The sequence below is a fragment of the Terrapene carolina genome, unplaced genomic scaffold (genome assembly GCF_002925995.2).
Source record: "Terrapene carolina triunguis isolate 2854851 unplaced genomic scaffold, T_m_triunguis-2.0 Scaffold51, whole genome shotgun sequence".
NCBI classification, from domain to species: Eukaryota; Metazoa; Chordata; order Testudines; family Emydidae; genus Terrapene; species Terrapene triunguis.
The window spans coordinates 2183798-2195887 of NW_020664402.1; the positions used below are offsets into that span (position 1 = coordinate 2183798).

Genomic DNA, 12090 nt, shown 5'->3' on the forward strand with positions numbered 1-12090 from the left:
ACGGCACCACTTGCAGAACCCCCAAGATCCCACAGCTGAGGTGGCAAAAAGTCTTAGTTTCCTGCCAACTTTAAGATTCTGCATCTTTAACCCTTTCAAGGCCTTGAACTTGCTCCCACTGAAGTCAGTGGACAGGTTTGGCATCGAAATGGACAGGAGCAGGAGTCAGAATTTACATCTCCTTCCAGTCCCACCAGTGTGATTAACCCTGCTGAAGTCAGTGGAGTCGTACCAGTGCTTACACCCTAGGTGAGGACAGGCAGTACCGTTTGCTGCTCATCCAACCACCTTCTTTCAAGGTGGTGCCAGCCTGTTCCCAAGAGAGCTATTCCTCACCAGCCCTGTGCATAGTGCCAGGTCAGCAGGTCCCCATCACACGTGCTTCGTTAAGTGACAATGCAATCACTACAAAGCATACACATGGCACACACTATTCGCTTAGTATTGGACACTCCTGATGGGCCTCTTCCTCCTCCCGCCACAGTCCCAGAGACCACAGAGACCCCAAACACTCTACCCATTTTGCACCATCTTGGGCAGTTTTATTGTAGACACCTAGATGCTTCCAACCAGACCAATGCAGCCTTTGGAGAGATCCACAGGAATCTCCACAGACAGTGTCATGTTGGGATGGGAATAGCTTGGGAACGTCTCAAACCATTTCAGGGTTCTGCAAAACCAATGGGTGTTTTAACTCCCCTCCCCCAATCCCCTGGAAATTGAAACCCATGATTCCTGTCCTCGAGGCAACTCAACTGAAATAAACTTGCTCCGTTTTTAGATCAGAAGAACTAGTGCTCTGTAACATGGATCATAGAGCACCCCAAAAACTCAGCTAGCATATTGGGATACCCTAGAAATAGTACTTGTTAATTCATTTGAATTTTTCCTCTCTCCCTGTCTTTACACTCCTATTTTCAGTCCTGCTATTAAGGAGCATGGACCGACAACATCCAAGTTCGCGCTGCACTTTGGAACCTACTTGTCTGAGCGACTACAAGGTGAATGGGGTCACCTCCGGCATTAAGAGGAATCTCCTGAACCTATTTTGCTCCCTTTTTTTTTTTAAACCCACAACGTATGTGTTGAAGTCCCCAGCGTATGATGTCAATTACAAATAAAGCTCAAAGATCAAGAGTAAAAATGACGTGGTCCAGAGTGTCCGTATATTCTCTTACCGCTTTGCAATACAAGGCCATGGGACTGGGGCAGCTCCAAAGGTGAGATGCAGCACAGCTGCAACTCCAGTGTTACTGAGTGTCCTACCCCTGCGCCATGGCTGGCTGAGACCCACTACCATCAGTAGAAAACCTCTCTCCCCACAAGGGACAGTGCCCACGCCAGTGGCTACAGCTTGTTGTTCCGGTGGAAGGTGGTCCCGTGGGGGGAGGCGTATGTTGGCTGATTGTGCCACGTTGTGACAGGGTATAGCCTGTGCCGCAGCGAGCTGTCGTAAGACGTAGGGTAGTGCACTAGGCTGGCAGCCAGCGGCCGGCAGAGGTCTGAGGATTGAGTGGAGGCAGCTAATAAGTGGCCTGGAAACGCAGGGATGACAAATGGGTTGACAGAGAGCGAAGGGATCAGTGGAGAGGACTGGCCCTTTAAATGGTCCGCGTGGGTGCCAAAGTTCACCGGGAACCTCAGCATCGTCCCTTTGTAACTGTCCTGCCCTGCAGCAGAGGGGAGCGGCGCTGGGAAGCTGGGGCTTGGCACCACAGCCTGTGGCTTGGCCAGGCCCGGCTGGAGGCTCGGCGACTTGCTGCGCTTGTCCTTTGGCTCCACTCCCTTGACGAGAGGCGAGACGGCCTTTAGCTTCTTCCCATGAACAAAGCCCTCCTCCTCCAGACTGCGCTTGCTCCTCGGCCCGGGGCCCAGGCCAGGGCTGCCCACCTGGCTCTGCGGGATGGGCTGGACGAGCCCGCCATTCTTGGGTAGCTGGGGACTGGCCTTGGCAAAGCTGGTCATGTGTGGGACCCAGCAGGCTTTCACACTGGCGTAGGGAGAGCCTCTGCTCCCTGCAGAGCCGCCTTTATAGAAGGCGGAGGGTCCCTGGCTGTCTCTGCTCCAGGAGGGCGGAGCCTGGCTCGCTTTGCTGCGCAGATCTTCTGGCTGCTCCACACAACCGTCCGTACCCTCCTGCCTCTTCCGAGGGAGGTTGGCTGGCTGCAGGTCCTTGCCTGGCTGCTGATAGATGGAGAGAGACTCTGGGAAATCCTTGAAGCCACGAAAATACTCCATCGGGCCTCGTAGGGGGTGGCAGCTCACGGGTTTCAGAACCTCACTTCTGTACGTGTGGAAGTGGCCAGTGAAGGTGGCAGGAGCAGGGGAGAGGTGGCGCCCTGAACTCCCATCCTCTGTCCTTGGAAATATCTGGCTGCCTCTGGGGCTCAGAGATCCCTTTGGGCATGGTGCCCCCGCCCCTTTGTTAGGGGGGTGACACGCTTGGGCTGGGTCATTGGCATCATCCCCCTCTGGCACAGGGCTCCTTCCCTCTTTGCTCTGATGAATGACTGACGGCCTGTTGGAGTCAAGCTCTGGGCTGGGGCAGGGGAGCCCTGCAGACCTGGATTTCTTGCCTTCGGGGCAATGGCTCAGGTGTCTCTCATCACAGTGCAGGGATTCAGCCTTGCTCACTTGAGCCAGCAGCTTCTTCTTGGCCAAGGGAGACATGATACCATGGTTCCCTTTGAAGTAGAAGCTGGAGAAGAGCCGTTTGTAGGCCTCGGAGCAGCCGTGGGCCCTACAGTTGCTGTGGCAGCTCACAGACAGCTGGCTCTTGGCCAAGTCTTTGGTGTTCAAAAGGGGGAGCCCCTCAGCTCGGTCTCCTGGTCGGCTCTGCTCGGGGCCATCCGTCACAGCCTCCCTGCCCTGTTTGGGAGCGGCAGAGGCATCCGGCTTCACCTTCTCAGGCAAAACCTACAACCCAAGGGATGGGACCATGAGCGCTGGGAAAGGGCTGAGAACACTCCCGTGAGCAGGTTAGGGTGAAAGGGGGCACGGGACACAGCCCCTGATCATCTGCTAAATGCAGAGGGACACTCCCAGGCCGACCCCTGACCTGGGTGAGCAGCTCCCCCTCCTCCTCAGCCGCTGTAGTAAGAGCTCCCCATTCTAGCTGAACGTCTAATCACAGCTGTGTGGGTTCCAGATCCACCCACCTGTCGGAGTCCCCCCCAAAAGCCATGGGGAGCCAGCCCTCCAGCTCCCGCACTTGCCCATTCCTTTGTTCTCTTCCCCCAGGCATCCAGCCACAGCCTCCTCCTCCCTGCTGCCCCCTGGCCCATTGCAGTTCTCTTGTCTCAGAGGCTTTTCTCCCTGCCCAATCCCTCGCCCCAGCACAGCCCCCAGTATCTCTCCTTGCAGCATGAGCACTGTCAGGAGCAATGGTCTGGAGGCTGCTGTCGAGAGGCCCTGAGGAGGGGGTGTCCCGGCCTGGCCCAGCTTGGCACAGTCCTGCACCTGGTCTCCGCTTTTCTCCTTCTTGACTCTCTTGCTCTTTTCGGCTGCATCATCGCCCTGCTCCCCACGGGGCTCCCTGGAGACCTTGTACTGCTTCCGGGGCTTGGCAGGGGGAAGGGGCTTGTCATCCTCGCCCTTCAGGTGTCGCACGTACGGGAGGACCAGCCTGCAGGACAGAGAGGCCAAGTGCATGAATCAGGGACTGTGGCCCAGAGGAGCCCAGTTCCACTGAGACGTGCAGGCCCTCCCCACCCTAACCATGACTCACAGCAGAGGACTTGGCTGGGCCTGGGCAGAGCACAGCAGTGGCACTAGGCCCATGCAGCTGTACCCATGTTCCTAGGAGGAAGCACCGGATTCCAGCACTGGTACACCCTAGCAGGTGCAACCAGCATCCTCGGGGACCTGTATGTCCTCAGACAATTGGGCTGTAATAAACAACCCCTCCCCGGCGCCCCACTCTTCTCTGGTCCCTTCCATTGGAGGATCTCAAAATACCTCAAACGTGGCTGGGTGCATCCCTGCCACAGCCTGCAGAGTAAGGGCGGTACCATCCCCCATTTTACAGATGGGGAAACTCAGGCACAGAGCAAAGGGGCAGGACGTGCCGGGGTACCCAGTTTACACGTAGTGCGGGCACAAGGTGAGAAGCAGCAGATGCAGGGTGATGTTAACTGGAAGCCACTGATCTGGGGACCCAGGACTGGAAGAGTGACCGAGGAGCAGGATCGAGGAGCAGGAGCGTCTGCTGCCTGCGTGAGAGGCACAGCAACCTGCTCAAACCCTATGTGCTGCAGAGGGAGCAAGCCCCCGCTGTGCTAGTGTGGGCTCAGCACCACAGACAGTGCCGGTCGCCAGGACAGACCTCACAGCCTGGCTGGCAGAGCGGACACTCAAACCGAGGCCTCAAGGGCAGCCGTCCGTGGCCAGGAGCGGCTGTTCCTGGTGACACTGGCAGCTAGCTGAGGCGAGGCACTCCGGGAGGACTGGCTGCTCTTCCTGTCTGTGCCCCCAGGGCTGTGGCATGGGCAGGAGGGATCCATACCTCTCGTAGTGCCTCCTGGTGCAGGTGGCTGCGCTGGTGCTTCCAGGGCTGCCCCCCAGCTCATCATACACGTTCTTCCAGAGGCGTCTTCCTGTGACCTGCAAAAGGAGGGGAGAATGAGACCTACTGGGGACGCTGTGTCCACAGCATCAAGGAGCACCTTGCACAATGCGCCTGTGGGCGGCACCCTTACCCCAGCGATGTGCCAGTGCTGCAGAGAAGGGAGAGGCCCTGCCAGCACAGGAAGCTGGAGTGCCTGAGCAGGGCTGGGGGCGGCGACAGCAGCTCCCCTCCAAAGCTGGGGGTTGGGGAGCATCCAAGGAGCTGACCACAGGTTCTGTGTTAGAGCTGGCACCCTAGGCTCTCGGCCCTGCTAATGGATGCTCATTGCACTAACACCTGAGACTACATCCAACCCTCCATGGAGCCTCACGACAGGGCCATGGCTGAGAACAGGACAGGCCAACCAGCACACAGATCACAGGCCACCTGTTGGGATCCTGCCTAAGCCTGTGACCATCACAGTTTACAGCTGGGGAAACCGAGGCACAGCACAACCATGGCACAGCTAGACCAAAACCCAGGCTTTCCAGTTCCAGCACAGCACTGGTGTACAGAGCTCCAATGCGGGCCCGACCTCCTGCTGTCCTGCTTTGACCCCCAAGCCACCTTCCCCTGCGCAGCAATGAGCACCGTGCTGCACTGGGGAGCCAAGAAAGAGTTAAGTGATGGGCACAGATGAGGCTAACTAGATCCATTCCCCTCACCCCAGGGTGGGTCAGCTGCAGGTGGCAGGGCTTTTGGTCAACTTGCTGAAAACGCCACATGCTCCATCCCACTGGTGTCTGGAGCCGGAGAGCCCCCCTTGTGGGCTCCAGGCAGCCTCCCCTCCCCATGGCACTCCGCACAGGTGCTGGCGCCAGCAACTCGCATTGCTGCTGTTTGCAGGAACAGATGGGGCAACGGGGAGGAAATCAGCTGAGCCAAGCAAAGTGCCAACATGAAGGAAAATGTTCATTCTGCAGCAAAGTCCCCTCCCCCCTCTGCCCGTTAAATCCACCAGGGACAGGAAGAGGCAGCAGGAGATGCCAGCACTGCTCTGCTCAGAGAGATAAATCACCAGGTGCCTGGTTAACTCTCTCATGCCCACGAGCCTCGGTAGGGTGGGGCCTTTAAAGGGCCAGCTCCAGGACTCTGCACACTGCTCTTGCTCTGCGGGGCTGAGCAGGGTATCTGTGACAGGAAGGCAGATGCCAGGTACCTTTTTCCTTTCCCCCAAACTCTCTTGCTCTGGCTGCCAATGTCCCCAGGAACTGGATTTTCCACCCCTCTGCCTTCAGGTCCAGCACTGTGCTTTGCTTATTGCACTGCACCGTCTGTGCCAATCAGAAGCTGTGTGCGCTGTCCCTTGCTTCAGGACCTGAACCATGAGCTTCACCAAGATGACCCTGCCCCTGCCCCTCTAACACGGTGGATTTGCTGTTGCAGGGAGGCGTGAACCAGCTGGGACATCCCAACATCTTTGCAGTTCTGCTGCAGAAGAGCCCAAAGGCAAGTCTACACCAGCCTCTGAGCCCCTTCTCTTCATTCCAAGTGGGGTCGCTTGGGTCGAGATCTGCACCAACAGCACAGATTGGCCATCACAGCTTTGTGCACTAGGGACCACCTTCAGCCCTCTGGGCATGACTCTGTCTGGAAGTAATGACAGTTCCACCTCGGCTGAGAGACTCTGGGAGGTCTCTTCCACGCCAAGGAGCCTTGCCCCATCGTTGCAGCATTGCAGCTGAGACCTGTTTGAACAGGAGGTTGGCCACAGGCTTGGCCTGTCCCCCATGATCCTCTAAACCCTGTCCTGCTCCCAACTGCTGCACATAGCAACAGATTTAGGCTCCAGAGGAAGTTGTGTCCCACTTTGCTAAAGAGATGACCCTGCGACAGGGCAGCATAAGGGTGATGGCAGCGGAGTCCCTGCCCCAGTAATACAGTTCCACTCTTCTTACCAGCTCATACGCTCCCAGCTTCTCCACGGCTTTGTAGATCTTCCACAGGTTAACTAGACAAAGACAAGGAACAGGCAAGGAGTGAGGGCAGGTCACTGGGCTAACGTTTCATGACCCCTGTGCCGAGGCACTACTCACCCTTCATCACCAGCAGCCTTGTCAGTGGGACTCTTGGAGATTGTGTGAGAGTAGCCCCCACTGACTTTAATGGGAACTACAGGATGGGCCATCAGCAACATGACGCTGGGTCGTCAGCCAGGGCAGGGCTCCATACACAGGATGTATAGGGAGCACCACAGCCGTGTCATGCTGGGAGACCAGCTGCTGTGCTACCTTTCAGGGAGAGGTCAGTGCTGGGACACTGGGTGGCTTGGGCAGGGTACTGCCACAAGGAAGATGACCAGACTGTTATGGTCCCAGTGAGCACAGAGGTGCTGTTGCAAGGAAGCTGCCCACCCGGCCGAGGCCCCTGCTGGCATGGCCAAGGCGCTGGCAGAGATCAGAGCAGTATGCTTCACCACACACAATGGCTTTCTCCTCTTGCTCTCTGCCATTAGCACCCCCCCGCACAGGGCGCAGCATAGATAACACCCCCACCCATGCAGGGCCTGGGAAGGGGAGTTCTGGTCACTCAAAAAGCCACCCTTGAATTGTTGTGAGCCACCTGCATGAGGATCTCACTAGCAGCCACAGTTTGCTTCCTTTGGGCCACTGAGTGGTGCTAGTTGCTCGTGGCGCTGGCAGGTTACTCAGCCAACAGGCCTGGGCCTGCCAGTCGTGGAGGGGGAATCACTGGCACTGTCCTGGGATAGCCCCACTTCCTGCCCCCAGTCTATGACTGGCTGTTACATGGATGTGACAGCCTCTCACAGGCCGGCCCTGAAGAGGTGGCTTGCATGTCACTCCTACACCCACTCCTGCCGTGCCACCTGTGCTGGAAACCAGCAAAGGATTCGGGGACTCCCCCCGGCCCCAAGACATGGTTATGAGCAGCCGAGCAGTGGGTTGTGGCAGGAGAAATGAGCGGACGCGCGCAAGGTGAGTGGACGCACTCTGCTTAAAGCCGAGATGAGGCACCCTCTCAATGGGGGTGTGACGGTCCTTCATGAACTTGTAGAGATTGACCAGGAAGGTCTGCTCCTCCTCCTTCTCCCTGCTCGATGCCTGCTCATCCCCCATCTCCTCCACCAGCCTCTTCTGCTCCTCTTCGGAGCTGCTGTCTGGCTTCAGTGCTGGCGAGTCCTGCGGAGAAACACAGCCAGGCAATCACCAACTGAGGCGGGGAAGTCAAAGGACAGAGAGGGAGGGGACCTGCCTCAGCTCACATAGAGTCCATGGCAGAGCCAGGAATAGAACCTGGGAGTCCTGGCTCCCAGCCCCCACTCTACTCACTGGGCCATGTTCCCTATCAGAGCCAGGAATTGTACCAGGAGTCCTGACTGCCAGGCCATTGCCACTAGGTCACCCAACTTATATGCGTTTGCCACACAGAGCCAGCTAAAGTCTTCCTGAATCCAGAGAAGACTGCATTTGGGGGGGGGGGGGACTATATTAATTCCTTAACCCTCCTAGATATGCACAGCTGAGGAGCAGCAGCAGCTCCCACGGCCTAGCTCATGTTTGCTTCAGAACAGCTGTGCAGGCTGGAGTGCCAAGATCCAGGACCAGTTGCCCCCAGAGTCCCTCAGCAAGGAGGGGAACAGTACAAGGCCACTTACGGAATGCCAGGGATGATAAGAGAGTTACTGAAGCCTCACATTTTCTTGCCTCTTTTCAACCTCATCTTGGACACCCCCAACACACATCTGCATGGCTCTGCCTGCTGGATACACACTCACAGTAGTGAACTGGGAGTCAGGACTCCTGGGTTCTACTCCCACCAGTGGGGTTTTCACAGAATGCCATGCTGCATTGTACCACTGCTCTAAATACCATCGAGAGGCGTTTTGTGGTCGGAGGCATTTTATTAGCTCCGGAGAGTAACAGACTTGTGCAACTAAAGAGTGAGAGCCAGAGTTTATTATTCTCCCGGCTGGGAAGGCAGCCAAGTTGGTCAGAGCACTGGAGCTGTGTGAGAACACGAGGAACAGCTTCCAGGAAAACAGAAGGGCAGAAATACTCGCTCTCATCCTCTCTCTCTCTCTCTCGGCTAAAAATGTTTCTCATTTGTTTGTTCTACATTTTCCAGAGTTATAAAACTTGTTGCTATTTTTGGGCAAAGCAGCTGCTCAGCTCCCAGCACTTTTTCTTCTTTCTATTCTTTTAACTGCTTGTGACAGACGTGTTATTTTAGCTGCTGAGCTATTTCTGGGCCTCCTTTTCCTTTTTTAAACCTCAGTGAATTCAGTACGGGGGACTGGTGCGTGAGCGAGAGTCCTGGCAATCAAGGCCTCTGCCACAGGGCAAGTTTCTCAAACCCACTCAGCACCGCCACCACCCACTCAGGCCTGCCCTGATGGGACAGCCCTCTCCTCTAAGGCACGAGACACACTTTGTACACCATCCGGTCCTCGCCCACTCTGCTAAGCCTGCTCACTCAAGTTGGCTGTGGCAGAGGTTTCGGTGAAGCGGCCACCTGCCTGCTGGAAACCAGACTGAGTGAATGAACCACTTCACCAAACTCCTTTCACCAGAACAACACTCAGAGGGGAACAATTTTTCCTAGATTGGACCAACACTGGTGGCCTGGAGGGCGAGAGGCATGGTCTGCCATTGCTGGTCACCCAAGACATCCAGTGCCATTTAATGGGAGCAGTGTTATGGTGTGTCTTGCCATGGCTGTCACAGCAGCTAGGCCCAGGGCAAGGGACTGCTGGGGACACTTTGTCTCTAGTCCCATCTTTAGCAATCACACCAGCCACCCAGTGCTGAGGACTCACACAATCTACACCCCTCACTCTCAGCACCATGGGGAAGGTCTCTTTTGTATCCATCCCATCTCTCTCCCCACCAAGATGGAAGTGGCAGGTGCCCTTTAGATGTGCCCACAAAGACACAAGGCATCATATGTGAGTTTCCATAGTGCTTGGGGAGATAACGGATTGACAAGAACCAGTGTAACCCAACACTCGACCCAGGGAGGCTGTACGACTCACACCCACCCCATGGCTGCAACCTAGGAGGACTTTAAATTGACAACTGAAGTGATGAGGAGGACACACCAGTCTCACGCAACAGTCCCATAGAAGGTTCTGTGGCCAGGAGGCCATGGAACAGGCCCCGTAGGCAGGCAGATGTCTACAAGCAACAGGAGGAACAGAACTCACAACCTTCCACAATGGAGATGCCACAGGCCTCTGGTGAGCTAAAGGGGCATCTCCCCCAAAATAGAGAACAGACACGCTTCCTATGGTCCACATACTCCATGCAGTGACCTGCTCTGGACTGGGTGCGCTCCCGCAGGCCTTTCACAGAGCAGCATGGGGCCACATGCACCCAGCAGCATACATGACTATGCAACACGCTCCATGCGGCAAGGGCAGCAATGCTCAGAGAGAGACAAAGGCGGACATGACTTCTTCGACTGCCCTTCACCCATTTCCCCCTCATTAATTCCTTGGCTCTGTGGCTCCCCTCTCAGTTTCACATGATGCAGACGGACAATCTGAGCATCTGCTTTCTCTTTTGGGTTGTCACCATTCCTGGAAATGGTCTCAATTCCATAACTGCACCGATTATCCCAGAGGCCTGTAATGCGCCTTGCCCCGAAACACTCTCAGTGTCTCAGTTGCAGCCTGACTTCCGACTCCCTGCTGCAGATGGTGCACACCTGTGTGTGCACGCCAGCCATTTGTGTGCGCAAACTGAGCACCGGGCAGGTTTGCACGCCTAGGACTGCAGCGTCATCAGTAGTCTGTTCCACCACTGCTTCAACAGCACAGGTTGCATTTGTCTGGAAGTTCAAGAGAACCCCTGAGTCTTATCAACAATCCCCTTCTATTTATGACAACCAAGTTCTGGGTCTTCTCTATTGTAAGGGACACACCTTTGCTGCATGTTGCAGGTGTAAATAAGGGACTGATGCAGGTGTAAGTCAGCCCTGGCCACACAAACAGGCCCCATGCAGAATTCCGTAGCCACTCTATGGAATGGCTCCGCATCACGCCTCCACATCTCTAAGGAGCCTGGCGACTGAGGCCAAGCTGAGGCAGCAGGTTATAAAGACGATGCACACAGTCTCCCTCATAGTCCCTTCATCTCCATGTCACTCCACACCTGCCCCCCTCATCCCTGTCCCTTTTCTTTCCCTTTAGCTGATTTTAAGAAAAAAAAATCCTGGCACTAACTTGTCATTTGCATCTATCCCACGGTTCACTCTGCTGATGCGTTCTACCCCTTTGCCCTGTGTCTGCCCTGCCCAGGTAGACAGCACTGTCTCATTGCTTCCTTGTGCTCTGTCTCTGCCTGTCGGCTCTCATCATGTACTTTGGGGCAGGTCCCCTCTCTCTGTTCTAGGGCTGTACACCGCCCAGCCCAACAAGGTCCCAGGCCAGGACTGGGGCACCTACGAGAAAATAAATAAAACAACCCCCGCCGGCACTTCCCTGGAGGCTTGACTTTAAAATTGGTTGTTTTTCCTTCATCTAGAATAAGAGTGAGACCAACCCAAAGTCTAGGGCTGTCTTTCAGTACAGACACCCAGAGCAGCCCCTATCAGGGTATGCTGGAACAGCGATGAACTGTCTTTAGCAACTGTTTGCCATCAAGAGGAAGGAGAGAGATTCCCCCCGCACTAGGCTGCACAGGAATTTCAGCTGTTGTTCCTGGAGCATTGTTGTCAGTTGCTGCCCTGGCCTGTCGACTGGTGCAGCTATGAACACAGGTACCCAAACAGCAAAATATACCTCGACAGCATCCTTTGCCCACCTCTCTCAGAGGGTTCAAGCACCCCATTCCCATCTCATGGAGAAGGCAGAGTGCCTCAAGAAACTCCAATGGGAGACAAGGAGAGAACTTCACGCTGTTTCTCACTCACCACTTGGTCCAGCGGGTCCACAGTGCTCTGGCTCCCCTCGGGTCCAGGCTTCACAGCATCAGCCTCTTCCACAGGCCCCCGCCCAGCAGCCTCCATTGTGGATGTCTTCTTCTTCCTCTTCCCTTTAAAGCTGAGTGCTGTGGCCAAGGGAGAAGATGAAGAAACCATTGAGAAGTGAAAGGCCCAAACAATCATGCAAATCAAGGGGAGGTTCTCTCCATACTCTGCACACACACTGCAGAGTGAGACACCAGCACTCCTTGGCAGCCCAGACAGATGCATGTACTAGGGAATACATGTGATCAGTCCCTCAAATGCTACAGGGCCCCAGTTTCCAGCATCAGTAATCCAGGATCCAACCTTCCCTCCCCTCAAACGCAGGGCGCAGAGCTGGAGCTAGATCTAGACTTCCCAGTCCAGGCCTCTCCAATGGATGGAGACCTGGATGCTCAGATCTGCACAGCCCTGAACTCGGGAAACAGTCAGGTCTTTCAGGATTTCATGCTTGGGCCCATGGTCCATTGCTACACGCCACTCTTTCTGAGGGAGGTCCCAGCCCTGCACAGGGGGCCAGGCCCCAGCTGAACCCAGTCAGAACTCCAGAGAGGGAC

At 55.8% G+C, this 12090-nt stretch overlaps 1 protein-coding gene across 1 annotated transcript; it reads right to left on the bottom strand.

The window, feature by feature from the left end:
• Positions 1-466: 466 nt before the first annotated feature.
• On the bottom strand, positions 467-11576 carry LOC113407656 (AT-rich interactive domain-containing protein 5A-like). The gene is made up of 6 exons (XM_026656895.1): positions 11480-11576; positions 7557-7746; positions 6505-6557; positions 4505-4602; positions 3460-3625; positions 467-2916 (listed from the first exon to the last, which is right to left on the bottom strand). The coding sequence occupies exons 1-6, from the start codon at positions 11573-11575 to the stop codon at positions 1348-1350; spliced, it is 2172 nt and encodes a 723-aa protein (XP_026512680.1). The 5' UTR covers position 11576; the 3' UTR covers positions 467-1347.
• Positions 11577-12090: the final 514 nt, after the last annotated feature.

Coding starts and splice junctions, on each gene's coding strand:
- LOC113407656 (XM_026656895.1), bottom strand. CDS start 11,575: ATGGAGGCTGCTGGGCGGGGGCCTGTGGAAGAGGCTGATGCTGTGAAG. Junction 6,558..7,556: donor TCATCTCGGCTTTAAGCAGA/GTGCGTCCACTC, acceptor GTCTTTGTCTAG/TTAACCTGTGGAAGATCTAC. Junction 4,603..6,504: donor AGCTGGGAGCGTATGAGCTG/GTAAGAAGAGTG, acceptor CTCCTTTTGCAG/GTCACAGGAAGACGCCTCTG.